Below are 17,331 nucleotides of genomic sequence, written 5' to 3' on the forward strand. Positions count from 1 at the left end.
GTGCGTCTTATGGAGCGAATGTAGGCGGGAGGCTCTGCCCAGCGCTTCCTTTAAAGATTCGCGTGGAGCGTGTGTGCAGCTTTTGGGGGGGTTTTCCGCAAGGTGGGAGAAGGGACTGACAAGCTGCCCTCTGTCCCTTCCCACACCTCCCGGGAAAGCCAGCAAGAGCCACTGCCAGGCTCTGCTCAGCGCTTCCTTGTAAGAGCTCACTTTTGTCCCTCATCCCTCACCTGGAGCACTGTGTCCAGTTCTGGGCACTACAGTTCAAGAAGGACACTGACAAACTGGAACGTGTCCAGAGGAGGGCAACCAAAATGGTCAAAGGCCTGGAAATGATGCCTTATGAGGAACGGCTAAGGGAGCTGGGCATGTTTAGCCTGGAGAAGAGGAGGTTAAGGGGGGATATGATAGCCATGTTCAAATATATAAAAGGATGTCACATAGAGGAGGGAGAAAGGTTGTTTTCTGCTGCTCCAGAGAAGCGGTCACGGAGCAATGGATCCAAACTACAAGAAAGAAGATTCCACCTAAACATTAGGAAGAACTTCCTGACAGTAAGAGCTGTTTGACAGTGGAATCTGCTGGCAAGGAGTGTGGTGGAGTCTCCTTCTTTGGAGGTCTTTAAGCAGAGGCTTGACAACCATATGTCAGGAGTGCTCTGATGGTGTTTCCTGCTTGGCAGGGGGTTGGACTCGATGGCCCTTGTGGTCTCTTCCAACTCTATGATTCTATGATTCTATTCTATCCCACTTTGCTGGGAAAGGAGCAGAAGAAGAGGCACTGTGCAGCTATCGCTCTTGCTCTGCTGGCTTCTCAGCGAAGCAGGAGGAGGGATGGAAGGGTTTGAAGCAAGAAAAGCGAGAGCCGCTTACATGCTCTGCGCAGCATATTTTTTTCCTTGCTTTCGCCCTCTAAAAACTAGGTGTGTCTTATGGTCAGGTGCGTCTTATGGAGCGAAAAATATGGTAGCTCCGTAAGTGTGCAAAGAGGCCGATGAAGGGGGCTTCGGCGCCTCTCCCGCACAGCCCTGGCAAAGTCTCGGGCTGCAACAGGGAGCCAGCTATGATTAGAAGCAGCAGCAGGAAGAGGATGCGAGCATCTGCTCACAGATAGACGGGAGCTATTTTCAGCCACGGCAAACATAGCAAAACCGAAAGGGGAAATACCACCGAAAACAGCGTGCGTGTTGTTTGTGTGGAAAATTGCAAAGATCAGTCCATCCACCACACACCTGCAAGATGGGGGCGAGAAGAGAACCCACCCTGTGAAATTAACTGCCTGCCCTGTGGAACTCCCTCCCGTCAGATGTCAAGGAAATAAGCAACTGTTTGACATTTGGAAGACATCTGAAGGCAGTCCTGCGGAGGAAGTGTTAAACGTCTGACGTTTCGTTGCGCTTTTGAGATTTTGTTGGGACAGAGTTGTTCTTTTTACCAACCTACCTTGCAAGGTCGTTGTTCCAGCAAATACAGAGAGAAGCACTTGCTGGGCACTCAGGAAAACCCTGCCTCCCCCAACCTGGTGCCCTCCAGATGTTCAGACTACAACTCCCATCAGATCCTTTCAACACAGCTGGAAGGCCAGAGAATGTGGCTAAGCACTGTCACTAAGCCTATTATGAGAATTTTAAAAATATTTTTAATGGCCAACTTGCACAGCCATTGCAAGGAGGAAGAAGAAGCTTTCTCCACCCAGATTCTCCATGCATGAATCCTTTTACAAACTTCTACCTTACTGGCTCTGGGATCCCTCGCAATGCTGAACAGGATCCCAGAATTACAGCCACCAAGAGTACAATACTCTTCCCATCCCTGCTCCAAAGTATTACTTGGAAAACCGGCTTTATTCTGCTTCGGCGTGCAGGCTCCAAATCTTCGAATCGGTGCCGTTTCACGACTGCCAGCTGCTCTGGGTGAGGGCCTGTGTGTTTTTATCATCTGGGAAGCAGCTGCCAGAGTTCCAGCACAATACAGATGATGGAGGAGCGACAGAGGAGGGCATTAAGCAGCAGAAAACTCCCCGGCGCTAATGTTGCAAAACCGTCCAAAGCAGAGCCGTTTTCAAGATATAGCGGCCGATTAAAATGTCACTGCGCAACCAGGAAAAGCATCGCGGCAGGAATACGATTTTCCTAAGTAGACCGTTCTAAGTTGGTTTGCAATCTGTTAGCGCTTGGCCTGCAGCAAATCTGGCATCGGCATGGGAGCCAAGAGCGCCTAATTTTTTCCTCCTGTGTGGAAAAATAAGGCCTGTTGCATCTTCCGCCCCAGTCTGACAGAACGGCCTTTGTTTTCAGGCCCAAGACTGTCCTCCGTTTCAGCTTGGAGGGAAAATGAACCAGGAAAGCCAAACAGAGACAGATATTTTATATATATGTATGTATCTCAGAATGACGGAAGGTTCCTTCAGCTGGAATCTGACAGTTCTCCAGCACATATGAAATATGCAGAACATTACTAACAGGGCCAGAATTAGACTCTGATGGTTTGTTTTTTAAAAAACCAACCCACAGAAACGAAAGCCGCACTCCAAATTTGCAATTAGCGTGTTCCTACCTGAAGCCAGAGACTTTCACGCAAACGAAGCTTGGATTCTCTACCCAGTGTGTGTTTTGTGGGCTGCCTAAGCAGGAACCGTTTTATTTATTTCGTAAAATGTATACACCGCCCGAATGTCAAAAAAACAAGCAAACATCAATTTACAAAAAAGAAAAGAAAAGATAAAAGCCGTAACATCACCGCCGAGAAAAGCCAACAACAATAAACTTCGGAAAAGTTAAAACAGCAACAGGCTAAAATTAGAACCAAGCTTGCGTAAATTAAATTGAATTAAATTCCAACAGAACCAGAGGAGGAGAGATTTTGCAGGGATGCCTTCACCAGAAATCAGTGCCCGCCGCGGGCGCCTTGTTACCTGGATCCTTACGGCGCTGGGCCTCGGCTCCCAAGTCGTCACCGCAGTGTGAGGAGGGCGAGGCGCTTGCCCCGTTGCGACGTTCCCTTTCTCCGTCCCTCCTGCCGCCTCTCCGGGGTGTTTCCAGGTCCTGCAGCCTGGGGTCGCGGGAGGGGGGCCTGGGCGACTCCCGGTCCTGGCGGGGTGGTCGCCTCTGGCGATCCGGGTCTGGGGAACAGCTGCGGCCCAGCCGGTGCCTTTCCTCCCAGTCGGTACTCAGGTGTGTCGGCCGCAGGGACCTCTCTGAGCTAGGGGACCGCCTCTCCCGGGGCTTACGGGGCTGGCCACCGCTCTCTAGATGCACCCTCTCGTCTTCCCAGTCCAGCGGAAAAGGGGGCGTCCTGCGGCGACCCTCTCGGCTCCCTGGCCGCCTTTCTCTCCGCCCCATGCTGCCACCTGCGGGGGGCTCGACCTCCCCGTCCATTGCGAGCGAAGAGGGCCGCCCATGTCTTTCCTGACTGGACGGCTTCCTGTCCCGGCGGTCTCCGTCGTGGCGGCTTTCCTCCTCCGTGTCCGAAGGAGGCCTCCGAGGCCTCTCCCGGCCGCCCCGGTTCCTGTCCTGCCTCTCCCTCCGGCTGCCTCCAGCCTGCCTCGCTTCCGAGGAGCTCCCCAAAACTTCCAAGTCCAGCCCCTCGGACAATAGAGGGGGTCCCCGTCGGGGTTCCCTCGGCCTCTGGGGCTCCCTCTCGCCGCTCTGGGCTCGGCGAGGTCTAGCCTGCTCCCGGGGGCTCCCGTACGAGCGGTCTGAGCAAGGGGTGGGGGGCGAGACAAACAAGCGAGATGGGTTAGTGACACACAGGTTAACGGCCCACGTAATGGCATGCAAACGGGGAGGGGGCAGCAGAAGGAGGAGCAGCAGCAAAGGAAAGGTCGGGAGGCTCAGAGGAGGATGAGGAAAAGCATGCAAAGGAAGCAAAGCTAATGCTGCAGATTGGAAGCTGCCTTAATTAGAGTCCGGTCGTTAGGAATGGCAGATGAAGATGATGGACTTTTCGGAGCTAGCCGACCTGACTGGAAGAGTCTGTGACCAGAAGGAGGAGGAGTACCGGGAGGAATGGATGAAATTCAAAGACTATTTAGTTAAATATGTTAAGATAATTTAGTTGGAAAAACTTGCAAATAATAGAAAGTCTTAGGATTTAAATATGTGATGTTGGAGAACAATATGTTTAAAGTCAAAATGAAAACAAAGATGTTAAGTGATTAAGTTAATTATATGAGAAAATTGGTTTTGGCAAACTGTCACTGAAATTCAGCCAGGGGGATTTGAGGACATCACTTAACAATGTTACCAAGATTGGATTAAGTATAGTTCAGATGTTTGTTTGTTTGCTCAAAATTTTGGAAAATTAATTTAAAAAAAATGGGGGGGGGGGGGGATACACAGAGTCCGATCCTTGGTCCACTAAGCCCCATACTGTTTACTCTGACTGGCAAGGTCTCAAGCAGAGAGGGGGGTCTTCCACGTCACCCACTGCCTCTTGCTTTGTGGGGGCAAGTTGGGCTAGATGATCTTTGGGGGGACTCTTCCAACTTTGCCATTTTATGCTTCTATTTGCTTTCAGGTAGAGACACAGGTGCTCTAACCCTGAGCTGCGGTCTCTCCCTGTGAGTAGGGGCTCTGGATTTCAGTTTACCTGAAGGAGCGTCTCCACCCCCATCATTCTGCCCAGACACTGAGGTCCAGCGCTGAGGGCCTTCTGGCGGTTCCCTCCCTGCGAGAAGCCAAGTTACAGGGAACCAGGCCGAGGGCCTTCTCGGTGGTGGCACCCGCCCTGTGGAACACCCTCCCACCAGATGTCAAAGAGAACAACAACTACCAGACTTTTAGAAGACATCTGAAGGCAGCCCTGTTTAGGGAAGCTTTTCATGTTTAATAGGTTATTGTATTTTAGTGTTGGAAGCCACCCAGAGTGGCTGGGGAAACCCAGCCAGATGGGCGGGGTATAAATAATAAATTATTATTATTTATTTTTATTTCTGAGAGGGGTGTCCCAGAGGGGTGGTGTTCGGGGGCTGTCCAGCGTGCTGGAAAGCAGCAGGTGAAAACCAGGCTCCCCGCTGCCCTTTCTGGCTCACGGCTGGACCTCCATGGCAGCTCAGAGGGCACCCCAGGCCCCCTTTACCGGGGAGAGGGGCCATCGTTCAAGCCCTGCTCCCAGGCTCAGTCTCCAGCAACTCCTGCTAACGGGATCTCCATCCCCGGTGGCAGGAGAGGTCGGTGATGATGGCGACGCAAGCCAAAGGTGGCCGTCTTGGGTTAGCAGGCTAATGTGATATTTTGAGTCCACTCTAGTCTAAGGAAGCATTATTAGTTCGCATGCAAAAGATGCTTGCGCTGAAGGAATATTTGGCGGGTTGAGGTTGCCTTGTTAAGAAGAAGCGCAGATCTAGAGGGAAATGGGGGGGGGGTTGCCCTTCTTCCTCCACTTGGGTGGGAAAACCCACCACGAACTATGGAACTCCCTGCATCGCTGGGGGTTGGACTAGATGACCTATGGGATCCCACCCAAGAGGGCTCGGTGATATATTGATATCTCATCCAAAACTGGTTTGAAGCCCATACAGTGTTACCTTGGTTCTCAAATGCCTTGGTACTCAAACAACTTGGAACCCAAACACTGCAAACCCGGAAGTCAGTGTTCCACTTTGAGCGCCACACTTCCATTTTGAGTGAGGTCTGTCTGTTTTTGCTATTTATTTTGTGTTTTTGTTTTTGTGGCTTTTTTTGTGACTGTGTGGAACCCAGTTCAGCTACTGATTGATTGATTGATTGTGTGACTGCAGTACATTGTTTATTGCTTTCAAGTGGTCTTGTTAGATAGTAAAACTCATGTTCAATTGCTGTTTGAGGGTTTGCTTTTAAAAGCCTGGAACGGATTAATCCATTTTGCATTACTTTCTATGGGAAAGAGCGCCTTGGTTTTGGAACGCTTTGGTTTTGGAACGGACTTCCGGAATGGATCAAGTTTGAGAACCAAGGGACCACTGTATTGTGATGTCAGTTTCCTAATTTTGTGCAATGCAAAAATCACATTGTGGGGGAAACCGTGAAGCCTGCTAAGGCTTCTCTCGATTCCTGCAGCCCATTAACTCTGCCACCTCAGCTCTCCCCTGTCTCGTGAAGAGGGCAGCAAATTGCAAGAGCGGGCGTCGGCAAAATTCACGATGCAGGAAAAACTGCGAAGCCCGACGATGCCTGTGCATAGCTCCATCCTTATTTCAGTCATTGTGACATATCAATATATCGCTGGTGATCTTTAGCTGGTGATCTATTGCGATGTTGAAAACCAGGTATCGCCCGGCCCTACACCCAACTCTGCAATTCTAGGATTCTCTCTTGCGGTGATGGCCACCATCCTTGATGGCTTTAGAAGAGGATGAGAGAAACTCACGGAGGAGAGATCACTTTTGTGCTGGCATCGCATTGTTGTATCTGAGTAGCCACAGTGAGAACAGGATGCTAGACTAGAGGAGCTCCCTCTGGCCTGATCCAGCAGTTTCCTCTTAGGCTTCTGAGCAGCAACAAGCAGGAAGAGACCTCGACAAGAACCTTCTTTCCCGACACACGCAAGCTTAAGAAAAAGAGGTTTGTGCAGATGTGCGAACGAGGGCAAGGCAGAGGCACCGCAACCAGAAAGCAAATCAGCAATTTGGTGCCCACGGAAACCCTCAGGATCAGGGCGCATTTGATCGCAAAAGCATTTCAGAGAAGAGAAGCCTCTGCAATTTCTTGTCTGAAGCAATCATCTTTCCAGAGATGACAGATTTGGCGGTGATCAGAAAGGCAGTCCCGCAAGCGTCCCCGATTCAGGATCCGTCCGGCTCTCATTGCATCCGTCCTCCTCCAACAAGAATTCATTTCTCGTCATGCCAGAAACCTCCAGCGCTTTCCCAGAATAAGAGCGGGAGAACACACCTCGCCAGGATGAGGCACAGGGTGGCATCAGTGGAGAGGTCTGCGTTGTGAGGGGGGTGGGCTAGAGGACCCCTGGGGGTCCACACTATGAGGGGCTCCCCCTTACGGTTTCAACCCCCACAGCGGCGGGGCCTGGAGCTGTGCGAGAGCCCCACATCCCAGCTGAAGCACATCTCTCAGCCCCCAAGATGACCACCTGCGCTTCTCAAAGCAAAGCTCAGCTCAGAAAGAGGAGGGGAACATCCTGCAGCCCCGGCAGTAGCAACAACAGGTCCACAGGCACACCGGAGGTTTCGGAAACTCGGCAGAGTTCAAAGGGTCGTTTAGACCTGGCGGAGGCAGCTCTAGCATCTGCTGCGACCCACAAGCAGACACTCCCGGGCTGGAAGGCCAGAAGGCGAAGATGCAATGTAGAGCCTTCTGGGTCTGCGGTGAGGACCCCAAAACCTCCTGGTTCTAGTGGAGGTGCCGCTTACCTCTGCTTTCCGGGTAGTATCCCTCATCGTAAGTGCTCTTCTGCAAGGGCTCTGGGTGGGGCTTCTTCCGACGCTTCTCCTCCTGGAGCTCCTTCTGTTGCAGGATCCGAGCAATGTCCTAAAGGAAGGAAGGAGGTCAAACCCTGGCATTTTCGCAAAGAACGTTCTTGCCAGTCCTTTGGTGACTGGGATCGGCCGCCAAGACCACATAATACCGGTCTTGAAAGACCTGCATTGGCTCCCAGAATGTTTCCAAGCTTAATTCAAAGTGTTGGTGTTGACCTTGAAAGCCCTAAACGGCCTCAGTCCAATATATCTAAAGGAGCATCTCCACCCCCATCATTCTGCCAGGACACTGAGGTCCAGCGCCGAGGGCCTTCTGGCGGTTCCCTACCTGCGAGAAGCAAAGCTACAGGGAACAAGGCACAGGGCCTTCTTGGTAGTGGTGCCCGCCCTGTGGAACACCCTCCCATCAAATGTCAGAGGGATAAACAACCACCTGACATCTGAAGGCAACCATGTTTAGGGAAGTTTTTAATGTTTGATCTTTTATCGTGTTTTTAATATCTCTGTTGGGAGCCGCCAGATGGGTGGGGCATAAATTTTTTTATTATTATTATTATTATTATTATTATTATTATTATTATTATTATTATGCCTTTTTGGACAGGAGCATGGGTGTGTTTGGCTTTTAAGGGACGGATGGATTGTATTTCTAATGCCGCTTTTCATTCAAACAAACCGCAAAGCAGATTACACACTACAGATAACAGTAACACAGCAAAACGTGGTGAGTGCAGCGTAAATCATATTATCTATATTTTTAAAAAATCACCAGCAAAACAACTGCAATATTTAAACCACCATTAACAAACTGACAACTAAAACAATAAGCTAAACACCACAACTGCAGCGTGGGACTTATCATATGATTAACAAATCAATAAGGCCTTTATAAGTCACAAAACAGGGACGCGGGTGGCGCTGTGGTGTAAACCACTGAGCCTAGGGCTTGCTGGTTGGAAGGTTGACAGTTCGAATCCCCGTGACAGGGTGAGAGCTCCCGCTGCTCGGTCCCTGCTCCTGCCAACCTAGCAGTTCGAAAGCACGTCCAAGTGCAAGTAGATAAATAGGTACCGCTCCGGTAGGAAGGTAAACGGCATTTCCGTGCACTGCTCTGGTTTGCCAGAAGCAGCTTAGTCATGCTGGCCACATGACCCGGAAAAACTGTCTGCAGAAGCGGAAAAACGGCAGCTCCCTTGGCCAGTAAAGCAAGATGAGCGCTGCAACTGCAGACTTAACTGTCAGGGGTCCCTTTAGGTAAAGGTAAAGGTAAAGGGACCCCTGACCCTTAGGTCCAGTCGTGACCGACTCTGGGGTTGCGGCAATCATCTCACTTTATTGGCCGAGGGAGCCGGCGTACAGCTTCCGGGTCATGTGGCCAGCATGACTAAGCCGCTTCTGGCGAACCAGAGCAGCGCACAGAAATGCCGTTTACCTTCCCACCAGAGCGGTACCTATTTATCTACTTGCACTTTGATGTGCTTTTGAACTGCTAGGTTGGCAGGAGCAGGGACCGAGCGATGGGAGCTCACCCGCCAACCTTCTGATTGGCAAGCCCTAGGCTCTGTGGTTTAACCCACAGCGCCACCCGCGTCCCTAAGGGGGGGGGGTCCCTTTACTTTACCTTAAACAATACTGACAAAACAGCAACTAAAAATAAGCTAGATGCTACTAGGTTCCTACACACATGTTACCATTGACATGCTTCAAATTTCTATTGTTTGCATTTGCATTATTGCATCTGTTGATTCCTGGGGGATATTTTAGCTAAAAGGCAGCATATAAAGAAACGAGAACACAACATCACAAGAGACAAGGGGGTTGTTGATCGAGCTTCCCAGGGGCACCTGAAACCATGAGAGGGGGCGTGGGACTCGATGACCCTTTCGATCCCCTCTGCAATGCAATGAAATTTGCTTTCGATTTGCTGGTTCCTGCTGTTGCCTCCGCAGCAGCAAACGCAGCTTCACGGACCCCAAACTCTCCCTGCACCTAGAAATATTCGTTATTGGGGGCAAGTTCCTGGCAGCCTTGTTTTCGACATACACGGCTGCAAGTCAAAAATCAACTTCTGTGTTCTGGCGATGGTTCTCTCTCTCGCCCCTCCCCGGCCCCCGCTTTCCTTTAAAGACGTGAGATTTGGCCCCAGATCAGTCACTTTCCTCCCTGCCCACAAGACCAAAGCGCTGACCTCATCGTCCTCTTCTTGGCGACGCCGCTGTTCTGCCTCAATGACCAGCTTGACTTGAATTTCCTGAGCTATCTCGCAGTCCTGCCTCTCCCTGGGAAGAGACAAAGGGGAGGGGGTGGCAGAGGGGAAAAGGTGAGGGGTGGGAGTCCGTGGGAAAAGAGAGAGAGAGAATGGGGGGGGAGAGAGAGAAAGGAGAAAATGCAGCCCAGGACCCCGGCTTCACATTGAGAGATGAGCGACCAAGACGGGAAACACTCTCAAAACAGAAACGGAAAAAACAACCCATGTAACTTTTTCTTCCGGTGCAACTTTTGAACCCTCAGCGCAGTGTTTCTTAACCAGGGGCCATATGGCCTCCTGGGCCCCCCGGGATATTCTAAAGGGGGCACAGGTGAAATAATATAATTTATATAAAAATGATACAGTCAAACCTCGGTTCTCGGACGGCTCCGTCTTGGAATGTTTCGGCTACCCAATGCCAAAAAACTGGAAGTAAACGCCCCGGTTTTCTAACGTTTTTCAGTACCCGAACATCCGGCACGGTTTCTGCTTGAGGGCAAGAGGCTCTTGCAACCAATCGGAAGCCGCGGCTCGGCTGTTGAACGTTTGGGAAGTCGAACGGGCTTCCGGAACGGATTACGTTCTACCACTGAGATTTGACTGTAAATAAAACGTGTTCTATCTACAGGCAAAATAGCTACCTTTCTACCGGGTTTTGTGTGTGTGGCACAGGAAGGAAACAAGGTTGGAAGGTGGCCAATGTCGGAAAAAGGTCGAGAAACACTGTTTTGGCATATAGTTAAACTATGGAGTGCAGCTGGAGGCAGCGATGCTTCTGAATTCCAGTTGCTGGAATCCCTAGGAGGCGAGAGTATTGCTCCTGTGTTCAAATCCTGAACGCTGGTCTCCCACAAACATCTGGTTGGCAGCTGTGAGAACAGGGTGCTGGAGATAAACTAACAGGAAGGATTCGAAACCGGCAAGACCAAAAATTCATGGAAGACTGGAGTTAATTTACAGACTATTTGAAAAGTAATTGTGAAGAACAGACGACATTTGTAGGGTTGCAAGAAGTTTTGTGAGGAGTATTATTAGAAGTATTGTAAAAATGGACAAGGGGGAGGAGGATTTGTTAAGAGATGTAAAGGCAATATAAAGTTAAGAAATGCATAAGAAGTGGTTAAAACGGTGGATCATCAGAGGTGTTGATGGAAGTCCAAAAAGATTGTATAAGTGATAAGTTTTGTGGTACATTTTATAATTTATATGTTAAAATGAATAAAAAAATATTATAAAAAAAAGAGAACAGGGTGCTGGACTAGATGGGCCGTTGGTCAGATCCAGTACGCTCCTCCTCTGTTGTGCCCATGGGCCCCCCTGCCCCATGCAATGCCTGAAGAACGCCAAGTTGGGGAAGGCTGAGTTACAGCTACCGTTTCGCTTTATGTGAACCTTTTTCAGAAGTGCCGCTGGCTCCAACTGCAGAAAGAGCAGCCATCCTGGCTAGCAGCCATCAGAAGCCCTCTTCTCCTCCAAGAATTTGTCCAATCCTCTTTCAAAGCCATCCAAGTTGGTGGCCATCCCTGACTCCTGTGGCAGGGAGTCCCAAAGTTTAACTATGTGCTGTGTGAAGAAGGACTTTCATTTCCCTGTCCTGAAATGTCAAACGTTAACTTTCACCAGAAGAGATTCAGATGAGATTTCTACGTTGCAGGGGGCTGGACTAGACCAGGGTGCCCCAAACCTGGGTCTCCAGCTGGTTTTGGACTACAAATCCCATCATCCCTACTGAGAAGCAATGAATGATAATAGTAATAATAATAATAATAATAATAATAATAATAATTTATACCCCGCCCTTCCCGGTTCAGAAAACCAGGCTCAGGGTGGCTAACAACAAATTTACAACACTTAATTCGATGGAACAAAAAACAGCATAAAATACAGTATAAAACGTGAATAACAATAAATTCAGAATTCAAAAATCAATTTAGGGGGAAATCCATCCAATAAACATTACATGATCCCCAGGGCTAGCTGGCTAAATTAGTCCTATTTGGGCCAGCGAGGAGACCAGGGGAGAATTAGCTGCGGGATCCCAGAGCGGGAAATCTTCATAAAAAGGAGAGGAGGAGGGAAGGAAGGGGAACAAAAGATCAGGCTAAGTTCAAATTGAAAGCCAGGTGGAATAGCTCTGTCTTACAGGCTGGGCGAAAGGAGGTTAAATCCTGCAGGGCCCTGGTCTCCTGGGACAGAGCATTCCACCAGGTCGGAGCCATCACTGAGAAGGCCCTGGCCTTGGTAGAGGAGATGTAGTCCAAAAACATCTGGAGACCCAAGTTTGGGGAACCTTAATTTGGATGGCCCTTGGCGTCTCTGCAAACGCCACAATTCTATGTCCACAAGTTCTAGTGTTAACTCTCCGCTTTATCCGTGACATAAATGGTTTTTATAAACTTCTATCATGTCACCCCTTTTCTCTAAACTAAGAAGGCACAGATGGGAGTTGCAGTCCGGAACATCTGGAGAGCACTAGGTTGGGAAAGCCAAACTGCGGCAGAGTCTTCAGGGAACAACGGGCCCCGCTTGGTTCTGCCCAGCTAAACCAGGGAGGGGGCAGCCCAGAGGCAAAACGGCCCCTGCATCCCGCACACTCACAGGTCTTTGTGCCGCTCCTGGATCCGGGCCCGTGCCTTGCGGTCCTCCTCTTCCTGCAGCTGCTTGGCCATCTGCAAGTCATACTGCACCAGGCGGTTGCGCTGCACATTGGTCGCCAAATGATGCTCAACTGTAAGAGGGCACAAGAACAGGCATGTTTAATTCGGCTGAGGGTCTGGGAGGACCAAAACACCCTCTTGGCTGCGCCCCAAGGGGGACCCCACTCTCTCGCTGGCCCCTTCCGCAGGGTGGAGGAAATCATTGTGGTTTCCACCCCCTTTTGGTTCCGCACCCTATAAAAAACATTATTCAGAAAAGCAATCTGCGTGGAACCAAAACACAATGACGTTCAGAACGGTAACAGTTAAATGCACATCGCAGAACCCAGCTTCACCCGCCAGGCGAGACGTACTTTCCTGTTCTTGCAGGCTGTGGGCCAGAGTGTGATCCTCGAGGACGGCAAAATCCCGGCACACTGAAAGAAAAGAGAGAACGGAAAAAGTGAGGGAGGAGAGCAACTTATCATCCCAGAGCCCAGAACTTCTTCACAAGACACAAAGAAGTCGATGGTACATGACTCCCGTTAAAATTACAAAAATGTACAGAAGAAACTCTAATAAGTGCTGGAAATGTAAAGAGTTAGAAAGTATGTTTTATCATATTTGGTGGAGCTGTAAAGTAATCAAAAACTATTGGGAATTGATTTATAATCAGGGGTCCCCAAACTAAGGCCCACGGGCCGGATAAGGCCCAAGGGACTCATTTATCTGGCCCGCAGCGACCCCCGCCACCCGCTCTTACCGGCGCTGCACTGCTGCCCACTTCCGGGTTGGAGGAGCATCGAAAATAGCTTGTGCACATGTGCAAGCGTTATCTGCGCATGCGCAAGCGTTATTTGTGGTGCACATCCGGGTTGGAGGAGGCCCGTGCACATGCGCACAAGCTGTTTCCCGTGCTCCTCCAACCCGGAAGTGCGCCAGAAATAGCGTGTGCGCACGCTTATGGGCACGCGCTCCCCTGCCCTCCAGCCCACCACGCGATCGGCGCTGGAGCCACCGGCCCGAGGGGCAGCAAGTTTGCTGACCCCTGTTTATAACGAACTGAAGAAGATGTTTAAGATAACTTTTGTTAAAAAACTAGAAGCTTTCTTGCTAGTTATTATAGGACAGGAATTGCCAAAAGAGCGGATGAAGTCATTTATGTATGCCACAACAGCCACTAGGATATTACTAGCCCAAAAATGGAAGGGCGGTAAGATACCAACGAAGGAAGAATGGCAAGTTAAACTTATGGAATACGCAGAAATTGCGGAACTTACAGGAAGACTTAGAGACAATGACAATAGAGACTTTAAAATAAATACTGGGAAGCATTTGTGCTGTCTCTACAGAAACAGTATAAAGAATTGGACTGACTAGTAGGGTTTGAGTAAACGCTGACAATTAAGAAAATAAGTGCACGGTTAAGAAACAACAATATGGGAATTAATTAAGTACAAGATGTCATTTGAAAGGAAATTTGGTATCAAAATGATAAGAATATAAGAGCTTTTAGCAAAAATATATATCATAGAAAGTAAGATAAAATTAAGCAGAAGTAGGATATATTTAAAGAACCAGAAGGGGAAGTTGAGGGAAGTCACGGGGTGGAGGGAAATTCCCTTTTTTATTTTTCTTCTTTTATGTGTCAAATGTGTTGAATATTAAATTGTAAAACCTAATAAAAAATATTTTAAAAAACCACAAAGACACAAGGAAGTAGGAACTGCAGAAAGAGGGAACAGGCAGCGTTCCTTTGCAATGCACAAATCTCCACTTCCCGCAAGGTAGTCGCAAAGCGGAACATGCAGAGCCATTTCGAGGAACCAGGGGCAAAAGTTGATTTTCTTTAGTGACTTAAATCTAAGCAAAAGGAGCACTGATTTGCCCTTGGCACACATTTGGAGCAAGGCTCATCTCTTTAAAACGGAACAACCACCCAAAAGTGCCACAGTTTAAGAAGGGTACTGGAAGGTGTGCAGAGGAGGCCTGATGAGGAACGGTCGAAGGAGCTGGGTACATTTAGCCAGGAAAAGCAGAGGCTGAGAGGAGATGAGAGAACCATCTTCAAATATCTCAAGGGCTGCCCCATGGAAGAGGGAGCAAGCTTGTCTTCTCCTGCTCCGGAGGGTAGGACCTGAACCAATGGGTTCAAGTTGGTTGATTGGGATTGCAGGGGGTTGGACTAGATGACCCCGGGGTCCCTTCCAAATCTACGATTCTATGATCTATAAGTTATAAGAAAGGAGATTCTATGCTGGAGGTGTAAGGATGGCATAGGGCCATAAATGCACATGTGGTGGGAATGCACAGCCGTTAAAGAATTTTGGAATAACATCTACAATGAATTAAAAAAACTATTTAAGTTTTCATTTAAGAAAAAACCCCGAAACCTTTCTCCTGGGAATAATGTCACTAGAAATCAAAAAAGAATATAGACCACTTTTTATGTATACAACAGTAGCAGCCAGGATCTTAATCGCAAAAAACTGAAAAAGTGACAAAACACCTACGATAAATGAGTGGCAGGTCCAATATCTACAGATGGCTACGATGACAGGGAGAATTAGAGGGTATCCAAAACAGAAAGTACAGAAAGAAAGGAAAATCTTTAAAGAATATTTGGGAAAGTATTAAAATAACAAACATCTCCTGGCAGAAATAGAATGATCCTTGTAAAACAACAAACATAATGTTTTTCTGGACATATGTTGAAAACAAAGAAAGAAATACGATAATTTGGAACTGTGTGTGGAAAAACTGTAGAAATAATAATACAATGAGTCTAATCGGAAGTCAAATATGTTTATTTTGCTTTGGTGTTTTCTTTCTTTCTTTTTTCCCCTCCCCTCCCCTCTCCCTCTTGGTTTCCTTGTTTAATACTTGTTCACGCACGTCCTTATAACCTTATCATCTTAATACAGTGGTACCTCTGGTTGTGAACAGGATCCATTCCAGAGCCCCGTTCGCAACATGAGCAGAACACAATCTGCGCGGGTTGCGATTCGCTGCTTTTGCGCATGCGCCTGACATCATTTTGAGCGGCGAAACCCGGAAGTAACCCGTTCTGTTACTTCCGGGTCGCCGCGGGACGTATCCTGAAAGAACGTAACCTGAACCGAACGTAACAAACGTTGTTCTGCATGGGACAATGACAATAAAAATTATCGTATAGTATCGTATCGCACCACCCTCCTTGACTGCTGCTATCAAGAGCTGGCATGAACTTTGCAAAGTGCAGATCTCCGAAAAGCCCCCTTGCCCATCCTTAAGTAGAAGAAGGCCTGTGGGGTGACACACAGGCAAGAGGCGGGAAGGAGAGAGCGCGCTTCAGCTTCTTGTTTCTCCCCCTGCCCTTCGCCTTCTCTCATGCCCTCCCAGGCCCTTTGTTCTCCTCTTCCCCACACACGCCCCTTCCTTGGCTGCTGACGCTCCCCCTCCCCGGGGAGAAGCAGCGCAGAAGGATGTGCAAGGAAGCACCAGGGACGGTTTGTTGCTTTTGGGGAAGGGGGTGGAGGGACCCGTCCAGGCCAGCATCCTGTTCTCACAACCAGACACCCGTGGGAAACCAGCAATCAGGATTCGAGCACAAGACCAACACAATCCTGACCTGCAATTCCCAGGAACTGGGATTCAGACTCATCGCTGCCTCCAGCTTTTGGAGGGCAGGGCAAAGTCATCCTTCCTGGTAGCCATCGGTAGCCCTCTCTTCCCCACAAATTTGTCTCATCCTCTTTTCTTTTTTTCATTGGAAATTTAATTTACAACATAACATAACCCCCTCCCCTCCCCCCAAATACAGAAACCCACCCTCATTAAACGTGAACATAACATACAATGAGCATAACATACAACAATACAAAGAACCAAATAAAGGACTTCCTTTATCCTGTATCTGGCCTCCTTATTTACTTCTTATAAGCTGTTTCCTTTATGAATAATAATTAAGATTTTTCTAATCATGACTTAAATATCCACAAAGTCTCCTGCAGACATTAATCGAAACAAGTCCGGGTATGTATTTTAGGACACTGTTTTGTGAAGTATTCTCTGCGTTTTCCCCATGCTTTTCGAAACTCTTGTCTAGTGTGATCTCTAATTGCCTCTGTTAATCTAGCCAGTTCAATATACTCTAACAGTTTGTCTTGACATTCCTTTTTTGTTGGCACAATTTCTTTTTTCCAGTTTTTAGCAGTTAGGATCCTGGCCGCTCCTGTGCCATAGAGGAATATCTTCTGATCTTCTCTTGCTATGCCTGTGTCCATTATTCCTAGCAGAAAAGCTTCTGTATTTTTCATAAAGTGATACTTAGACATTTTTTTAAGCTCGTCATATACTATGTTCCAGAAGCTTCTGATTTCTTCACAGGCCTGTCTCATCCCCTTTTCAAGCCATTCAAGTTGGTGGCCATCCCTGCCTCCTGTGGGAAGGAGTTCCATAGGTTAACTGTGCTGCGTGAAGAAGTCCTTTTTTGAAAATATGTCCCAACATTGAGATTCATTAGATGCCTATGGTGTCGAGAGAGCACGAGAAATCTTCTCTCCATCTACTTCTATCATGTTGCCTTTCAGTTGTTGGGGTCTTAAGTTTTAACGGCGATTTGGAAACCATCTGCTCTGGTCAGACCCCACCTGGAGTACTGTGTCCACTTCTGGGCACCACAGTTCAAGAAGGACACTGACAAACTGGAACGTGTCCAGAGGAGGGCAACCAAAATGGTCAAAGGCCTGGAAACGATGCCTTATGAGGAACGGCTAAGGGAGCTGGGCATGTTTAGCCTAGAGAAGAGGAGGTTAAGGGGTGATATGATAGCCATGTTCAAATATATAAAAGGATGTCACGTAGAGGAGGGAGAAAGGTTGTTTTCTGCTGCTCCAGAGAAGCGGACATGGAGCAATGGATCCAAACTACAAGAAAGAAGATTCCACCTAAACATTAGGAAGAACTTCCTGACAGTAAGAGCTGTTCGACAGTGGAATTTGCTGCCAAGGAGTGTGGTGGAGTCTCCGTCTTTGGAGGTCTTTAAGCAGAGGC

At 48.5% G+C, this 17,331-nt stretch overlaps 1 protein-coding gene across 3 annotated transcripts in view; it reads right to left on the minus strand.

The window, feature by feature from the left end:
• Window positions 1-17,331, minus strand: part of CCDC50 (coiled-coil domain containing 50) — a 48,372-nt gene that overhangs the window by 15,147 nt on the left and 15,894 nt on the right. For 2 of the 3 annotated variants that reach the window (XM_077929596.1, XM_028731821.2), the window contains exons 2-6: window positions 12,672-12,734; window positions 12,260-12,389; window positions 9,602-9,692; window positions 7,348-7,465; window positions 2,914-3,696 (exon numbers count right to left, since the gene is read on the minus strand). In XM_077929596.1, the coding sequence (XP_077785722.1) occupies window positions 2,914-3,696; window positions 7,348-7,465; window positions 9,602-9,692; window positions 12,260-12,389; window positions 12,672-12,734 (1,185 nt within the window). The remainder of the gene's footprint in view (window positions 1-2,913; window positions 3,697-7,347; window positions 7,466-9,601; window positions 9,693-12,259; window positions 12,390-12,671; window positions 12,735-17,331) is intronic. The other variant, XM_077929597.1, reaches the window with a different exon arrangement.

The sequence above is a fragment of the Podarcis muralis genome, chromosome 6 (assembly GCF_964188315.1).
Source record: "Podarcis muralis chromosome 6, rPodMur119.hap1.1, whole genome shotgun sequence".
Classification (NCBI taxonomy): domain Eukaryota; kingdom Metazoa; phylum Chordata; class Lepidosauria; order Squamata; family Lacertidae; genus Podarcis; species Podarcis muralis.